Source organism: Porites lutea, chromosome 12 (genome assembly GCF_958299795.1).
Source record: "Porites lutea chromosome 12, jaPorLute2.1, whole genome shotgun sequence".
NCBI classification, from domain to species: domain Eukaryota; kingdom Metazoa; phylum Cnidaria; class Anthozoa; order Scleractinia; family Poritidae; genus Porites; species Porites lutea.
In genome coordinates, this window is record NC_133212.1 from 22,451,088 (window position 1) to 22,466,811 (window position 15,724).

The 15,724-nt window shown below is 38.8% G+C and overlaps 2 protein-coding genes across 2 annotated transcripts in view; both read right to left on the minus strand.

The window, feature by feature from the left end:
• The window catches only part of LOC140953893 (uncharacterized), a 12,247-nt gene extending 6,284 nt beyond the window's left edge, over positions 1-5,963 (minus strand). Inside the window, exons 1-5 of the mRNA XM_073403270.1 lie at positions 5,863-5,963; positions 4,368-4,619; positions 3,346-3,645; positions 2,412-2,594; positions 1,322-1,534 (exon numbers count right to left, since the gene is read on the minus strand). Of these exons, the coding sequence (XP_073259371.1) occupies positions 1,322-1,534; positions 2,412-2,594; positions 3,346-3,645; positions 4,368-4,619; positions 5,863-5,908 (994 nt within the window). The 5' untranslated portion in view covers positions 5,909-5,963. The remainder of the gene's footprint in view (positions 1-1,321; positions 1,535-2,411; positions 2,595-3,345; positions 3,646-4,367; positions 4,620-5,862) is intronic.
• A 748-nt stretch (positions 5,964-6,711) lies between these two features.
• Positions 6,712-9,703, minus strand: LOC140953894 (pancreatic lipase-related protein 2-like). Its single transcript, XM_073403271.1, has 6 exons — positions 9,655-9,703; positions 9,189-9,395; positions 8,170-8,484; positions 7,475-7,627; positions 7,016-7,111; positions 6,712-6,728 (listed from the first exon to the last, which is right to left on the minus strand). Exons 1-6 carry the CDS (start codon positions 9,701-9,703, stop codon positions 6,712-6,714), a joined length of 837 nt encoding a protein of 278 aa, XP_073259372.1.
• Between the last annotated feature and the right edge of the window lie 6,021 nt (positions 9,704-15,724).

Sequence of the window (15,724 nt, forward strand, 5' to 3'; positions counted from 1 at the left end):
AAATATAGCATATCTAAAATTTAAAAGATTTCTATGCGCCAAACCCGAGGAAGTTAAACTGGTATGAAATTGCATGAATGATGATTACAGGGTTAAATCAATCAGCGACATTGTGAACAACGTTTACATCGGGAGGCGGCGCCAAGGAAGAATAATAGGCCTTTTTTCCCCTGCAATTAACAGCAAAAAAGAGGAGAGATTGGGGCGGAGAGAGAAAAGGGGATTATTTTGTCTATGCTCCCTTTTTTTTTTCTTTGCTCGGGCACCTCCCTCGTTCCTTGAGGCTTCGCATCGACGCTTGCCACTCGCCCGTGCAATCGATCTACTGCCGACTCAAAAGGAAAATAAGAGACAGTCTAAAATATACTGGGGTAAGTGAAATGAATACATTAATACTTCAAATCCTTTTATCTAGTTTATTACAGACAGGAAGACACTAATCTGGAATTAAATTTCATATTTATCAATCCAGTTCAACAAAGCAAATAAATTGCACCATTTGTCCAGTCGAGATCTACTCTTTGATTTCCATCGGCGTCAGGGTGACCTTCCTGCAATAAAGGAGAAAATAATCTATTAAGCTCTTTCGCCCACACACTTAGTGCATAGAAGTGTAGGCGCATGCGATCGAGCTTTTGCCAGTTATGAATTTATCCTTTTATAATTTTTTTTTGGAGTGTTTCGTTTGGCAAGATACCTTAAGCAAAAGTATCGATTCCATATCTCATGCACCAGACCCATAAGATGTCAGTACTAGTGACGATAATCAAATACAAGAGAGGATCTTTTATCTTTTATTATAAAAAAAATCTTTTTACGCATGATCAGCATCTTATTTCTCCTTGGAGATTCACAGTTTAATCAAACAGAACGGTCTTGAGAATATAAGAAATGATCACAAATTACAGGAAATTGAGGACAAGATCTCCTTAACACCGGAATATGGAATGTGTATGCTGACTTCGGTCGACTCGAGTAAATAAAAAAAAATGGCAATACTACCTCTCGCGGTTTCGATGTAGCAGAAACCCCGTTTAAGGGGCAGTTTGTTTGCTTTTTGGGAGGGAGGTGGTGGGAGTGGGGTTGATTTGAGAAGGAAAGAAATTAGGGTAGAAAAGTTATACACACTAACCAGTTCGGTCAGCTAATTCCCCACTGCCAATTTTTACTCTTAAAAAAAATGGTATATAAAAGTTGAGAGGTCGGACTTTGAGGGGGAGCTTCCCCGTATACAGACCCCGGGGCAAAAAAAGCTATAACATTAGCAGATCAGTCGAAAGGCCGGCTTACACGAATGTGTCATTATTAATAGAGTACATACCACAAAAAGGGGCACTCGAGGTTGTTAGTAAGTAGAAGCGGCCTCTCCTTTTAGTACGATCAGCTTCATACCCCATGCTTGGACATTCACCATTACAGCTTTTGCATATTCCGGTAAGAAATATGAGGTAGTTAGCGCACGAATAGGCTCTCCAGGAACATGATCCTATAACAGAGTCGAGGTAGTACGAATGCGCCCTGCTGTGACTGCAGCCTAAAAGAATAACGAGCACAATTGATTATTAATTTGTTTACCAACTTCTTGATTTTATCAGACTCCTTATTATTAAAGCCTCTTTGAAGGGAAAATGTATTCAACAAATAAATTCAAAAGCGTGGATGGCATAAAACGTCTATTCAACCTCTAATATGGTCAACAAAACTGAGAATTTGTAGGTAGATGGCAGAAAGCTCTCAATTGTAGCGGCCGGTCTCAATACCTTTCTATCCGAAAAATTTTGGTAATCATGTGACCGTACGCCCGTCCACCCACCGGACAGGGCAACTAATGTGAAATGTCAAATTTTCTAGCTAGTGTGCGAGCCTGTAATCTGTGTTTAACCTGATAATAAACATCCATATTATGGCCAATTGACGAATGTTAAAAGGTACGTACATCATGTAAAACAAGGTATCCGCTGACCAGTGTCACATAGCCATATCGCGGGCTAAGGTGCCAACTCATTGAGGTCACGTGTTTTTTAAGTTTACAGCTGACCAGTTGCTAGTTTTTAATTGATCGTGGGCCCAAGTTATATATAGATTTGTGGTCTTTTCAATAGTTTAAAGTCCATTGTCTGCAGTAAATTTAAAATGTTCAAAAGAGAGCTTCTTTTTTTAGTTCTGGCTAAATCTATATATCAGTAAAGTAAGAGTCGCCCTATGTAAGATAATCCGGATCCCAGGACATTTTCGCTTATAGAATTCCGGAACTCAGTTCAAGGAATCTGAAATCCAGCACCTTGAATCCGGAGCAGTTTACAGCTCAGTAATCCAGAATCTAAGACTATCTTAAAATACTTTACCAATAGGAGGATAAGAAATATTTCGTGCGAATGTATGATAATTGTCTCTACTTTTTAATTGCTTACCAGGTTCTAGGCAGCCTGGTTGAAGAATTCCTCCATTTGGCCAAAAGTCGGTGTGACCGCTTGCAATGGTGGTACCCAAAACCCCAGCATTGCTATGAATCACGTCAACATACAGAGCGTCGCTTTCATCAAGACGAAGGTCCGTTCGGTCTGTTATGAAATGCACACTGGCGGGATCTAAGCCTAAACAGCCAATAAAAATGCTTAATGCTTATATTTTTCAAACAAAATACATCTCCATTTCTGATTGGCTTAAAACCCCGCGGATAGTTCTCCATAACCAGCTTCAATAGCTTTGACCAAATTTGGAACACGCAGCTTTTGGGGGGAATTTGTGGGCTTAACTTTCCACACTTTTTGCGAAGAGGAACCCCTGAGTAAAATCAGCAAGAAAAGCAAAAACAAAAGACTATCTAGTGGAGTATTAACATCTCTTTATATCATGAATTTACAAAGGAACAGATAGACCAATGAAGGCAACCAGAAGTTAACAACGATTAAGGTAAGCATGTTTAAATAATACATATATATTTTATGAATATTATAACAATTATATTGGGTTCGATGTCTCTTGGTATTTCAGAAACTATCGCTGTTTCGCTTTTGGTGTAAGTGCAAATTGTTTGTTGTCTTTTCAATCTTTTGTATTACGTCATTTGGTGATTACACCCGTCTGCAACACCAAGAAACAAAATTATGGAGATCGAGGAAGGTGTTATTGGCCGAATTATTGGATTCGGCTTTCGAATGATCTAAATAGCTTTGCAGATCTAGGAGAGTGATCCCCCTCTTGGCCAATAACACTATCCTCGATCTCAGTTATTTTTCATATCATACTCGGCGTCATCCAATTATGGCTAGTTATCATGACCAAGTATTAGTGTACTGACATGTTCCTTTTTTTCCAATTTTTAACACGTACTTTATTATTTACCTGTTATGCGGCCCAAGCTGAATCCACGAGCCCGCAAATAACTCCCAGCGTATCCTGCGGTCTGCGCTCCAAGGCTGTGCCCCACAATGTAAAAATTTTTAGCATCACTAGGAGGGCGAGAAAAACTTGCAATGAGGAACCTTATGAGCTCTCCGATCTGAGCCCCAACAAGCCGAGTATTGCCAGCGGCTTGACCATATGGGAAGTCAGCTCCTCTTGACCAGTCTATCAGAATCACATTACAGTTTTCACGATTCAACAGCGCGTCTTTGATTCTCATAAAATTACCACTAATGTCGCCTATTTAAAACACAAAAACTTCGATTAGTCATTTTTTTCGAAAACAACATGCACAGGCAATTCAAGTCTTTGAACCATTGAGACTCAGACCAACAGTTAAGTTAAACTGATCATAGACTGTTTGTTTTAAACCTTCCATTTCCGACAGACTACACGTCTAGTGACCACACAGTCAAAATTTGACAAAATGCTTAAATTTGATTTTGTTGATTACTAGCAAAAAAATATCGCCATATGCAAGCACTGTTCACTAGCTTTCATTTGAATGGTCACAACAGAGTATTTTGTCCATACATAGACTAAGCTAGAACTGACCACCTCGATAGCGCTTTTATACTATGCGAACCATCCCATCTAATTTTTTTTGGCAATGTCACCTCTAGGCTATATCTCTAATCTAAGGCCACAGTTACATAGAGCGCGTCTGTCTTTTCCCGTCTTTTCATTGCCATAACATTATTGTAATGCAACAGGAGCCCATGATCTGGAACGTGCAACGGCGTTTTCACTGGTATGTTTATTTTTAGATAAGTCTTTCCCGCGAAATTCAATTGTTCCGACGACGTCTGCATCTTAAAATATAAGATTTTATAAAATGGCGGACTACGGCGCGCGAATGGTTCACTATGTATGTAACTCTGTTCTCCAAGGGGCTCCTAATGTACCAAATGTATACTAACAAGTCTAGTCAACTTTAAAATTATTAAGTACTAAATCTCAACTTCTAAATCCATGAATAATAAAAATCGTTCGTCTGCAGATCTTGAAGAATGAATTCCTGAGCTTGTTTACGTCGCTGTCATCAATGATCTGAGAAGTCTGTCTGTTGTTCCTGGTATACAGGTGAAATGTTGTACCAACCCGGGAGGGTGCCTGTGGAAAAAACACCAGAAGATTTGGATGGAGGCCAAAGCAGCCGTATCTCCCATGGCAGACCTCGGGCAGCGGAAGAGATAAACCCGGAAAAAGAAAACCTGAAACGAATTTATGGTAAACCACAATTAACATATAGATATGAATTAACTGTAGCATTTGAGTAAGGAGAAGTATTCTCATTATTAAATAAATGAGTTAATGAATGAATGAATGAATGAATGAATGAATGAATGAATGAATGAATGAATGAATGAATGAATGAATGAATGAATGAATGAATGAATGAATGAATGAATGAATGAATGAATGAATGAATGAATGAATGAATGAATAAACAAATAAATGAATGAATGAATGAATGAATGAATGAATGAATGAATGAATAAACAAATAAATGAATGAATGAATGAAGGAAGGAATGAAGGAGAATTTTTGCTTCTCCAAACAGATATTTGGCAGAAACCACTCGTTTCGTGCTGCTGAAAATTGACCCAAAAGTCATGTCCTCGTATCGCAAAAGGAACGATAAAAAAATGACAATGCACATTCATATATTTGTTGATTTTCCAAAAAATACAGGGGCACCCAACGAGAATATAGCTCAAAACACCTAAAACATAGCATTGTTGAACGTATTTTAGTATTTAACCGGTAGATATAGGCATATTATTATCCCCTAAAAACTTTTCATCTGTTCGGATTTCCTAGCTGAACGTCTAGTGATCCGAAAATTATAGGGATCATAACTTACCATTTCGAAAATTCTAGGTGACCTTTTCAGGGTAAAAATCCGTTTAAAATGGGCAATTATACCATTTTTTAGATGTTCGAAAATCCTAGGAGAGGCAGGCAAGCAAGAAATTTTACAACAAATGTTCCGAAAATTCTAGATCTCAAATCGTCTTCCGAACAGATATTTTCCAAAAATTGCCGTTGGGTGCCCCTGAAAATAGGGGAATGTATACACTTGGTTTCTCCTTCTTACAAAAACATATCAGTTAGTTAGATTTATATCAATGTATCGCATGTAACTGCAGGCATTTTTCCGTCAGTCCTTATTCGTATCGTTAGTAAAATGTGCCTTTTATACGCATTGTGCAGCCGGCCTGACTCTAAGCGTAGACCAAGATTAGAAATTAATAAACCATGTGGTATAACCAAATAACCACATGGCAAGGCTATCTTGTTTAACTTGGTAACTCCCCCGACATCTGTATTTCTTTAAAAAAAAAGGCTAAAATGATTGATCGATCATGAAATGAATGCTGTGATCTCGAGCTCTAACCTTGACTGCATGCTATACTTCATAGTAGAAAAATTGGTCTAAACTCTTCAACTCACCGCTTGATAAATCAAAAATAACCAAACACGCCAGAGAAAACAGCATCGTCACCTATCTTTCACAAAACGTAGCAGTGAATAAATAAATTATCACGTAAAACCATTATTAACTATTGGATTAGTCATTCAAAAAAATTAGGTAAGCCAGCTGGGTAATGGAAACAAATTTTGCGTCCTTCAGGGCCCTTTTAGCATGCTAAAAAGTGTTAATGATCCATTTTATTAAACAAAGATTTAAGATTAAGCCAACGCTAATTATAATAGACTGCCTTAAGACATTTCATTTGAGCTTCTATTCTATTAGGGTGAATTGTTGACCATTTGTTTAACCTATGTTCTAATTTTGAAGAGAAACAAACAAGTATATTCTGCATTCTTGAAACATTCTCACTCAAACTGACAATTTTGTTTGTTGCAATCAAAAAAAAATCCTTTTCCAAATTTAATTTGGGCGATTTGAACAATCACTGTAGCAAGAACGAAACGCGTCACAAGAAAGGGGGGTAGGGAAAGGAAGTTATTTTCTTAGTACGTATTTTGTCAAAAGACCGATGCTATTCTTGGTAACTCGGCTGACTGAGCACGTCAAGTTTGATGCCGAAGCTGGCAGAGAATTCATCTATAAGATGATCGAATGTTTCGCCCATAACAGGATTAAAGTAGAATCAAGGTCACTCGTAGTACGTTTAATATATCATTTATGAAAAATGTTTCAGAGAAAACACGCCCAAATAGCTCTTTTACACATTTTATTTTCTTTCCTTAAAATCATACACGTCAGTTTGTATTTTTCCGGTTATGGTAAGTCATTCATTCACAGTATAAAATCATCTCCGGTTTTAGATCATTTCATTTGCCTTCTTGTCCTGCAAATATGAGAATATAATATTCTTCATTATATACACAGACAAAAAAACCTTATTTTTAACTTTTAGCAAAAAGAGGCGATCGGAAATAAGCTTACTTAGGAGACACCGTGACCGCGAGTGACAACGCGCCTCATTTTGTACTGGGTGAACTAAAATATTTCAAGCGTGGTCTTCTTCATTTTAAAATCAATGGCAGTACTCTCTTGAATATTTTAGTCCAAATTTTACGTTATAAATGCAAATAGCTAGAGGAAAGAAATTATCTTCACCCAAGATTTGCTCACCGCAAAATGGAGCTTTGCTGTTTGTTTTTAAGTAGAAAGTCCCCGTCTGTTTAGTCTCATCAGCGCGGTATCCCATTGTAGGGCATTCTCTATACACTTTCGGCAGTTACCATTCTTAAAGTCCAGAACACTTCTGCATGGATAGGCTTTCCACGGGCATTGCAATCGGTTTTCTTCTTTCACCGTTGCAATGTAGAAATATGTAGCTCTATCATGATCACAGGATACCTTTCTTATGAGATCTGAAAATAAGGAAAAGAAACGAGGGATGATTTTCATTGGGCTGTCTCTGTTGCAGGCGACTAAAAGTTTCTATAATTATAGGGAGCGCTAATGCTGAACACGAGGATTTGTGGGGCATGCACATGTATGAATGGGCTAAAAGTTCATCAAGGCAAGCTCCTCTTCTTGCCTTCTGCTAGCTACCACCCTATATTAAAACTATAGTTTGAAGCTTACCAATAAAACCAAAATAACAACCAGGTTGTCTTGAATCTCCATTTGGATAAAAGTCAACATCCCCGACGTTTTGTGAAGTTCCAAGAAGACCTGCGTCTGTGTGAATGACGTCAACAAAACAAGCGTCGCTAGGATCGGGTCTAACCTCAGGGTCTGTGTAGCTAAAGAGTATAGTCCCTCAGGATCTAAGCCTATATAAGCCGAAAAATATTCTTGGGGAAAAAGCTTCAAATTCCTTTCCGAATCATGAAATCATTTCTTGCAAAAGAGAGTTATCTATAGCTAAAAACTCCCTCCGCTCTCGCAACAGAGATAAGTTTAAAACACCTTATGCCAAATTAATTGGGTTGAGTTACAAATGGATCGGCGTATTACATTTACATGTTCAAGCATTCGGCTGTTTAATCACTGTCATATCACTTCAACAAAATTGAAGGGTAGTTGTCAATGGAAAACTCCCTTTATTGTAGCCAAATAAACCCTTCGCGGGACAAAGATCAGAAGAATAAGAGCAATGATCCGAGCTAACAAGCCAGTCCTTTTTGTTTTGTTAACTGATAGTTTTATCATCTTTTCTGAAAAAACTTTTGAGATCCCTATTTTGAATGTAAACAACAACAGCTTTCCTATCCCGTGACTTGTTATGAGCGCTTTTGACGAGATACAGGCCCATGACCATTAAGCAACGTGCGTACCCGTTATTCGACCTAGCATCATGCCATGGCCCCGCAAATTTGTCCCAGCGTATCCGGCGATTTGTGCCCCGAGACTAAACTCCACAATGTAGAATCGATCAGCCAAATCAGGAGAACCAGCATTTGTAGAAATCAGGAACTTTATAAGCATAGCTATCTGAGCCCCTACAAGTCTAGTTTTTCCAGAGGCTTGCATATAGGGGAACGAAGCCCCTCTGGACCAGTCAACCAAAATGACGTTGCAGTCTTCACGCTCAAGCATTGCGTCTTTTAGTTTTTTAAGCCAGGAGTTGCCACCGTAGCCGTCTTGACTTTCTGGAATGAATTGAAGTGGAACAATAAAAGGAAAAGATATTTTCTTAACAGTAGACACTTATAAAGTTAAGATTACGATTTGGAAGAAAAGTTCCCAGTGCCGAGAAATACGGCAGTAAGTAAAATAGATAATGGCGTCATTTCGTTGCTATGACAACTCTGATGTCATTAGCCTGATCATGACAAATTTTCATCTTTATCTAATACAGCTGCAGTGGTGATTTTTCCAAATCTTTGTTAATGGCGACGTAATTTATTCTCAAAATTTTGGAGATATTGACCCTGAAAAACCCTATCGAGCCACCTTAACGTCCAGAAATTGCCCGCTTAAATATGCCAGACCTTGCTTATTTCTCTTATCATGTTTTTTAATTATAGTTTGATGAGGCAAACGCACTGTCCCACAATTTGATTTACAGGTATGGTGGGTGTATGCCGTATTGATTATATCGTAACAAGCCACCTTTGCTGATACGTACACTGGTAACAAATGCTGAAGTAAAGTTTTTCTTCGACTATGGATAGTTAGTCTGGATACGAATTTGGTATTAAACCAACTGCATTTAAAAAGGCAGTCGGTTTATGATACGTATACGGTAAACTGAAAACGGCAGAGATTTCAGAGTTGGCCGGTTTCGTCTATGCAAAACATCTCCATTTCTTCAACCGGTTTCTGATTTTTACCCAAATAGACCTATAATTACCCCAATAACAATGAACAATCAATATAGTCCTTCTGGCTATGACAAAGTTAGAGCTCTTCGGTTTTTCTGCATCGTTGTCATCAATGAGAGTTGGATCTCCTCTGTGGAGCCTCGTGTACAGGTAAAACTGTGGAAGCCATACCAACAAATTATTAAAAGGCGGTCGCTGGTCGAAACAGCCGTAATTTTCATAGCAGACTCCGTCGGCTTAAAGAATAAAAAAGCACGTTCATTTAAAATTTTTAAAAAAAGAGAAGAAAATAGCATCAACAAAACCTACCTATAAGTTTGACATTTTGAAAGTGAGTCCACATTATCAACAACACGATGACACTGTCTCTTTAGTTAATGCTTTTAGAACAAATGAAATCTTATTAATAAGGTTTCAAAAGTTAATTCGGACCTTATGAGGGGCATTTGTTGGACTGAAAGCGTAGTTAGCATCTGAGGCGTTAGATCTACTTACTGTTTAACACGCCGACCAGCAAACACACCGCAAGATAAACCAGCATCATTTTGATAAACCTAGTTTTATGAAAAGTAGAACTGATTTTGCTGCGGCACGAATCACGCACTCGATTTTATATCGAATCCTATTACTGCTTTCCAAGTAATGTTACCACCATAAAATTGTCCAAACATGATGAACAGCTGAGATGATAATAAGCTATCGACTGCACATTTCTTGAAGAAATGGAAACACACTCAACTTTGCAAACGAAGGGTATATTTTTGTTTTTTCAGTCCTGATGGAGAAAATCAAAAGTTTTGCATTTAAGTGCTTCTTTTAAGTACAAGCTTGTACAAATCATTTTATCTCAAACTGAAGTCAAAGTTAAGAGTGTAAGCTACATTGATTTCTCGTTAAGTCGGTTCTTCTCCTTCCGAAACGACAGTCGCCAAGTAGAAATTTCATTCTACATCATTGCTTGATTTAAGCGCTAATTTGACTAATTTAACTTCGATTGTTCAGCCCCCTTCCCCCCACCCCACCCCTCATCAAAATTAATAGTGAACTGTGACTGCACTAGAAGGTCTTCAAAACAACCACTTGAGACTTGGAAGTGCGTCATAGTCGTTAGTGAGGCTACTTCTTTCAAACTCGTCGGCGTCTAAGCTTTTAGCCACACGTCCGCGTCATTTCTCTTTCATGATGTCCATGCAACTATCATATGTTAAAACAAACTTTTTCAAACTGTCAGATATTGACTAAGAAACCACTAATTAACCTCCTACACACTACCACGTTCTTGATTATGTTCATCTACTATGACTACACACGCAATTATTCGCCTTGAAGACTTGATGCCAACTTGATGGTTCTGTTTTTTTTTTTTTCAACTGACAAGTAATGACTGCTGTTTTGTTCTTCCTTCTATGGTTGATAGGACCTTCTATTAATCCCATTAGGCAAGGGATCCAATGCAGTCTTGTATTCTGGATTCCACTTCGTGGATTCCGAGTTCCAGGTACTCTGTACTGGATTCTAGATCTTTGTCAGTGGAACTTGGATTCCGGATCTCAATCTTCCGTGGGATTTTGGATTCCAAATCCCAGGATTCCGGGATTCCTCCCCCCCCCCCCGCGACCCCCCTTCAAAAAAAAAAAAATTCGTGGATTCCCTAACATGGGAAGATTTGATGCTCAAGGAAGTTTTAAAATGTTTGCGTGCGGACAGAACAAAACACGTTATCGGTCGGGCGCATATTCGTCGCGTCGCGTCGCGTCGCGTTGCTCCTATTGAACCGATGTTAATGACCAATATAGTGCCTGAAGCTATCTACTAGGTACTACTACACTATAAAATAACCAAGATAGTACGCGCGCTCTGATTGGCTGAGAGGAGTGTTTGCATGAGAGTATGTAAACACGGTTTTGATGTGAGATGTTTTGCTTTTCGCGCTAATCACGCAAGCACGAATTCTGAAAAAGTTTTAGTTATCAAAACTCGACAAGTTTACTTTATTTACTCATTCCTTCGTCGGCTGAAACTGGAAAAATCTTTACAAACAAGCTGAGTCAATTTTTTTTCGCTTAAGCTGACATTTTAAGCGACAAAATCCGTATTTTGGAAAGTTTCTTTTTGCAAAACAAGAATTGATTATACGTGCAAGACTTCGTGTACAAGATTTTGCCACTGGTAAGAATTTATCTTTTAATCAGTGCCACAACAAGCAACCTCTCGTGTTTATATCAGGCTATACAAACACGGAAAACGTTTTCTATTGCTTAAACACTGAGCTAATGACGATTAATCAGCGAGTACTCACAACAATTGTTTGCCGACGTCCATGAACACAATATGCTTAGCTGACGAAGTTAAGAAACTGCACATATTTATTAATTTGATAGCTGAATTAATATAAGCTTCAAGGGTAAGGATATTATACAGATTGGCTCCTAAATGACAACTGGAAAATGAATAACCTTATTGCTTGTTTCCAGTGTCACGCCATTCAAAATAGATCAAAATAAAAATCAAAACCGGTCGATAGATAAAGTCCGGAATCTGAGAAATGAAAGGAGGTAAATATACAAAGACTCTCGCCAAGATTCAGGTCATAAGAACATTCCGTATACGAGATATCAGGAGAAATGTTTTACCTAAATTTATGTTGGGGCTCTCGCGCGAAGCGCGCGCCAGCGGAGCACCATGGGTAAGGAAATCTACCCATCCCAGAAAATTTGGTAATCACGTGACAGTAAACCGACATCCCGCCCGCCGACTATGGGTCCGCACCACAGGCATACCAATGTAAAATAACTCAATCAACAGGTATGGCAACCCAAATGCGAGGTTATTTTGGCGGGAAATCGCGGAAATATTCGAGAAAATGTCGATCCAAACTCCGACGAAATCATTCGCGCTCCGCCAGTCGAGGAGTTGAAAGACACCGTTTTGGAATCACTGAATCAGCTAAACAAATCGCATACCGGTGGTGACAACATGAGAAATGCTAGCGACCACCAATGCAGGGTGAAAACGAGCGGCAGTGAAAAAAAAGAGAACGAGGACAGGTACGACCTTTCCTCCAAAAAACGTGTAACTAAGAAGTTTCTGGAAGTTTCACGTTGTAGTCGTGCAAACCAACGGCAAAGAAATGTACAAAAAAGTGTGCTGCACGTGCCAAGTTGCTTTTTTGCTAATTAGACCTATTGCTGTTTTTCCACCGTTCTCGTTGCCTTCGCTGCTTAGCATTACACGATTTTATATTTTGTTTGAACAAACTTTAAATATTATGGAAAGCTTCGCTTTAAGCCCTGGCTAAATCTATATACTAGAGATTTGTATGGAGACGCCATGCTGGTGCCCACCTAGATGGGCACCAACATGGCGGACGGAAACAAACAAAAACATCTGTTACCGAGTTTTGGTACAAAAGTGTGAATTAATTCCTCCAGGAACTCATAAACATTAAAGTAATACTTTTTCTACTCCATGAACTGTTTAGATAGCAAAATTCCCCGAAATACATCACTTTTTTAAATTACCTGAAAGCTCTCTCGGCCGTCATTGCGAGGCGAAAAGGTGATAATTCGCGTGCGAGGGAGAAAAGAAGAAAGGTCTCAAGGTCATGTTTCACATTACATCAAGAGCCTATGAGTTGTGTTTTGCCTGTCGGACGCTAATTTCTAACTGAATGACAATCGATCGTTATTTCGGTCAGCATTTGTGAAATAGCGTACACAGTCTCTCAACAGACAATCCACGGATTCCAACAAATCCGTTGTCGGGGAGCCAACAACCACAACTACTGTGAGGGCAACTTCTGCGACCGCACATACCACATGCTTGTTTGTAACGCATATATATGGGTTTGTTTGTGCGCATATATATGGGCGTTTGTAAGAAAATGGTCATATACTTGGGAATAAAACGGAAGTATACGTGACAAAAAAAAGCACGTATATCGTGTAGCAGGAATGATTGCAAGAATACGTGGGAAAAAACCGCACGTATATCGTGTCATAATTTTGAAACAAATGGCCGACCATAACCACCTTACCACTTTTAACACACACAAACCCTACACAGGAACCCCCTTTATTTGTTTCAAAACAGTTCAAGTCACGTTTTATGTGGCGTGATCGGGTTTTGATTGACGGCGCATCAATAAAATCGTTCGTGATTGGATAAAACCTACAGGAGGAAAATTCCTCCCGTAAATTTGGCGCGCTGCAGGAAATAAAAGTCCTTCGCGGTGGGGCCAACTACCGGAACCGGAAGTGGGAAGCGAAGGTTTTTGAAAAAGTCTATGACGTCACGTGAAAACCAATAACATTTCTGCTAAACTCTGATAAGCTTATATGACTGGCGTCATTTGATCACGCATTTGCAATCTTACCTCACCTCGAAAGCGTTTACTTGAGACACAGGTTTGAACAACCATGGCAATTTTGGTACGAACATGTTGCAACGGACATGACTTGAAGACACTTTAAAACAGGCATTTCTTTTGGAGTGGTGAGTACTCTGTTAACAAATGATCGAAATCACTCCGGCAATCGCAAAGTGTTCTAAAAACGCAGTTTTGCTTACACATAAAGTTTGGTTCTCAAATGCCGCCATTATCTACTTGCGACATAGCCGCTTGTTCTGCCTGTTTCATTCGCACATATGAGAAAATGAGCCACCGGCAACAAGAAACATCACAGGACTTGAACTCGAAACAATTTCGCGGGCATGGTGGAAGCGGTAAAGACTGCATTGATGGTTTCTGTCGCCTCATATTGTAGGACGGCTATATCGCAGGTAGCTCGGCAGCATACAGGAACTTTAATCAGGACTATACTCCGTTGCGTTAAACCATTTCGTCAGCCGCATAATTCTGCATGTGATAACTTAAGGGGTTAAACATGCATGAGCGCCAAAAACTGAAGTGAATTCAGGCGCCAGAGCGGAATTCAGCCCACAAGATTCACCGACAGTTCCAAAGGAGTACAATGGAGTTGCGGTTTTTATCGATATTTTAATTTCTAATTAAAACTTTTTATCGGTGGTTAATCCGTATGAAAGAATCCCTTGTTGTTTTCACATGAAGTCACTAAAATTCAAAACTATCGATCCTATTTTACTTTCATGATGTATATATTAGAGCAGCTTCAAAAGGGTTCTTGGTTTCTTGATAGAGTACGCTTGAATTTTTAAGCTTTTGCGTGACGTTGCATTTACATGACGGCCGAGAAAGCTGTCTGGTAGGTTAAAAAAGGTGATGTATTTCGGGAATTTTGCTATCTAAACAGTTCATGGATTAGAAAAAGTATTACTTTAATGTTATGAGTTTCTCGAGGAATATCCAAAATGACTGCTCTAATCCTTAAGGCAAATGATCGTCCCCATAGCTGGAGGACATGACACGCAACGCGTTTGGCTGGTGCGTCCGCCATTTTGTCTTTTACGTCGGCTTGAGTGGCTATGCCACAGGCGGCCCAATGATAATCAGGTAGACGCCGAAGGGACATATCATTCGCATAATCACTTGTTTAAGATGCGGTCGCGCCTGATAAGTGTAATGTCTGTGACCTTTTTTTGTTGCAAACTGTAAGCCTAAAGAAAAAATTCGTATTGTTAGTTCAGTTAACGAAAAAGTCAACTTTTTTGTTTTACAGCTCTATTCTGGATATGGTATCTACGCAGGCGTCTACGAGATCTACTCTTTGATCACTCATTAGTATAAAGGATGAATACAGGGAGCTCGAAAATGATGGAGCGAAGCTTCCAATTGATACAAGTATTACAAAGGTTTGTCTTTTTTGTTGTAGTCTTGGCGTTTTCATGGAAAATTTCTTCGGAGGTGAAATGAGTTATCATCAAGTTTTCTGTCTTTTTCTCAGAAGCTATCATGTAATAAACTATCGCATGGGACCTTATCACCTTTTATGAACACAACTGACTATTCTATCTCTGATTCGACCAACCATCGTTCCATTTGAAATCTCGCCATTAATTAGTAATGATGAAAAAAGGGGGCGGAAAATTTTTGCTGGTGGAATCCGGAATCTGGGATTTTTTGGTGGAATCCGTAATCCTAGACTTTGGAATCCGGAATACAGTTCAAGGAATCTGGAATCCCACAATGGATTAGAATCCGGAATCCGGAATTAGCCTCCTTCTCTCCATCAAGCAGCCCCTCCCGTCAGAAAGAAATTAAGAGAAAACAAACGTAAACAAATTGGCCAAAGGAACGCTATCAGTGGTGTCTTAAGTTGAAGACATTGGAGATAAAAACTCATTTAGGACGTAATTATTTAAATGCCGTTAGCGCTAGAGAAAAACCTTCAACGACAAAAGTATACTGAAACTGCAATCGAAAAAACCAGAGTTAGTGACACTAACGATACATTATTGTAAGTAATAGGTTAAGTACTAAATAATTAAGTTAGGTGTCATTTACGGATATATTCATGTTGAATTCGATAATTAATATATTTTTAGTTAGCTTTAATAGTTTGTAATGCACATTTGATCATTTGATATATGTTAATTTGCGCAATACCAAATAATAAATATTATTAGTAGTATTATTATTATTATT

Excerpts from the sequence above, each read along its gene's own strand:
- LOC140953894 (XM_073403271.1), bottom strand. The coding sequence starts at position 9,703 with ATGATGCTGGTTTATCTTGCGGTGTGTTTGCTGGTCGGCGTGTTAAAC. Across the intron at positions 9,396-9,654 it reads GCTGGTCGGCGTGTTAAACA|CCGACGGAGTCTGCTATGAA; the intron begins GTAAGTAGATCT and ends TTATTCTTTAAG. Across the intron at positions 7,628-8,169 it reads GATGCTAGGTCGAATAACGG|ACCCTGAGGTTAGACCCGAT; the intron begins GTACGCACGTTG and ends TTAGCTACACAG.